The 1,888-nt window shown below is 44.0% G+C and overlaps 1 protein-coding gene across 3 annotated transcripts in view; it reads left to right on the forward strand.

Annotated features, from left to right (window-relative positions):
• LOC126402228 (6-phosphofructo-2-kinase/fructose-2,6-bisphosphatase-like) overlaps positions 1–1,888 on the forward strand; it is a 90,520-nt gene that overhangs the window by 80,113 nt on the left and 8,519 nt on the right. For all 3 annotated transcript variants that reach the window (XM_050064014.1, XM_050064015.1, XM_050064013.1), the window contains 2 exons: positions 565–627; positions 769–833. In XM_050064014.1, the coding sequence (XP_049919971.1) occupies positions 565–627; positions 769–833 (128 nt within the window). The remainder of the gene's footprint in view (positions 1–564; positions 628–768; positions 834–1,888) is intronic.

Here is a 1,888-nt window from a genome sequence, read left to right on the forward strand (position 1 = left end):
CTATATGTTCTCTGACATTTATCCTAACGATATGAGGCGGTCTTTGTGGAAAAAAAGGCTTGTTTAGGGACTAACTTTGCACTTGAAGGTTGCCCGTTCACTTACGTTTTAACAGGTCTGACGCTACTATGCGCCCCGGCTGTATCTTGGCTAACGGCTAACATGCTAACTATTATTTTTATGTCACTAGTCACTTGAAACAAATTTAGGACGATAGGAGACAGGTTGAAATAAACCAAAATTTCCCTTTAACTAGCTAACGGTTGACATTGTATGTATATCTGGGTCCATGAACACCAACGGGTCGGGGCGAAAACAACTGGTGATGCAACCTGGAAATCCTCTGCTGACCAGTGTGGTCTTCAAAGGATGTGGCCGACGTAGACCGCATAGCATAGTGTGGCTGAGACACAGCCATAGTGACTGTCGGAACAGATGAGCATGTCGTGTAGTCTGACCCCGGTGTTACACATCCCATCTTTTTAATGCTTACGTCCAGAATCTGCCAGCAGAGGGCCGGCAGACGACTCAGTTAGGATTCTGTTGTTTGTCCCTGTGTGCCAGGTGAGCTGCCCTACCTGAAGTGTCCTCTCCACACGGTGCTGAAACTCACTCCAGTCGCCTACGGTCAGTCTCTCACACACTCACAGCTCCACCTGTTGGTCTCCTGTTGGCTTCCTGCTGCTCTGTATCTATTTGTCATTAGATGCTTTTATCACACTCATTCATGACGACCTCTCTGTGTTACTGTTTGTCTTTGTCTCTCAGGCTGTAAAGTGGAGTCTGTCTTCCTCAACATCGAGGCTGTCAACACGCACAGAGACAAACCAGTGGTGAGTTGAATGTTTTCTTTTGTCGCCACAAACACATCGAGGAGTCGTTTCCTCAGAGAGGAGGAAGGATGTTTTTCTCGCCCTTCTTCATCAGATAATACAAAGGCCAAATTCCAGATGAACCTTGTCACTGACATTGATATTTTGGCCTGCTGGTTGCCATGGAAACAGTGCTCATGAACTCACTTCATATCTGCTCCAATTGCCAGCTGAACTGAATGAGAAGTTTCCAGATGGACTCTTACAGTCGACACTGCAGCAGATAGGAGACGTTTGATGCACTGATGCTTGTGTTGGGTGACTGGGCAAATTTGTTGGTTATCGGCACATTGGCGGTTGAAACAGACGCACACTGGTGATGGCGTTGGAGCTGGAAATGTGTCTGTTTCTGTTTATTTTGCCCACATTCAAAAAGTACATTTATCTGTCAGTGCGCAAACATCCACCTGGACTGAAGAATAAACTGATTCAAATTTGGTGGTCAAAGGTCAGTGTGACCACACGAAACATGTTTCTGGCCACAATTCAAGAATTCATACACTAATTATGACAAATGTCTAAAAGGATAAAATAAGGACATGATGACATTTCATATCCAAAAGGACAAAGGTCAGCTTGACTGTGACATCATCATGTTTTAACGTCATATCTCAGGAACAGAAGGGGAGGCATTTGGTCAGATACTGAATTGGTGACTCTAATCTTGAAACTGTGCTGATTGTATAGATCTTCTGTGTGTGAAGCATCCATGTTTTCACTGACATGGATGGAGACTGTCAGAGACACTGGACTGGTGCGGTAATTCTAGTTACTTGTACTCCACCCCCATTTTGTAGCAAAAACGCCTAAAATGACATACCCAAATTAAAATGTCTGTAGCTTCTGAACCGCTCTGACTACATGCATGCATGAGGTCTTTCCAGAAAGAAAACTCCCTGAGGTTTCTTGTAAAAGTGTCAGAAACACTCTAGGTGATACAGAGACAGAGTAATGGGCCTCTGAAGTCAGTAAAAAATTGAAGATTTTGCCTAAGATAAAATAAAAAATGTGTTTCA

The sequence above is a fragment of the Epinephelus moara genome, chromosome 16 (genome assembly GCF_006386435.1).
Source record: "Epinephelus moara isolate mb chromosome 16, YSFRI_EMoa_1.0, whole genome shotgun sequence".
NCBI classification, from domain to species: Eukaryota; Metazoa; Chordata; class Actinopteri; order Perciformes; family Serranidae; genus Epinephelus; species Epinephelus moara.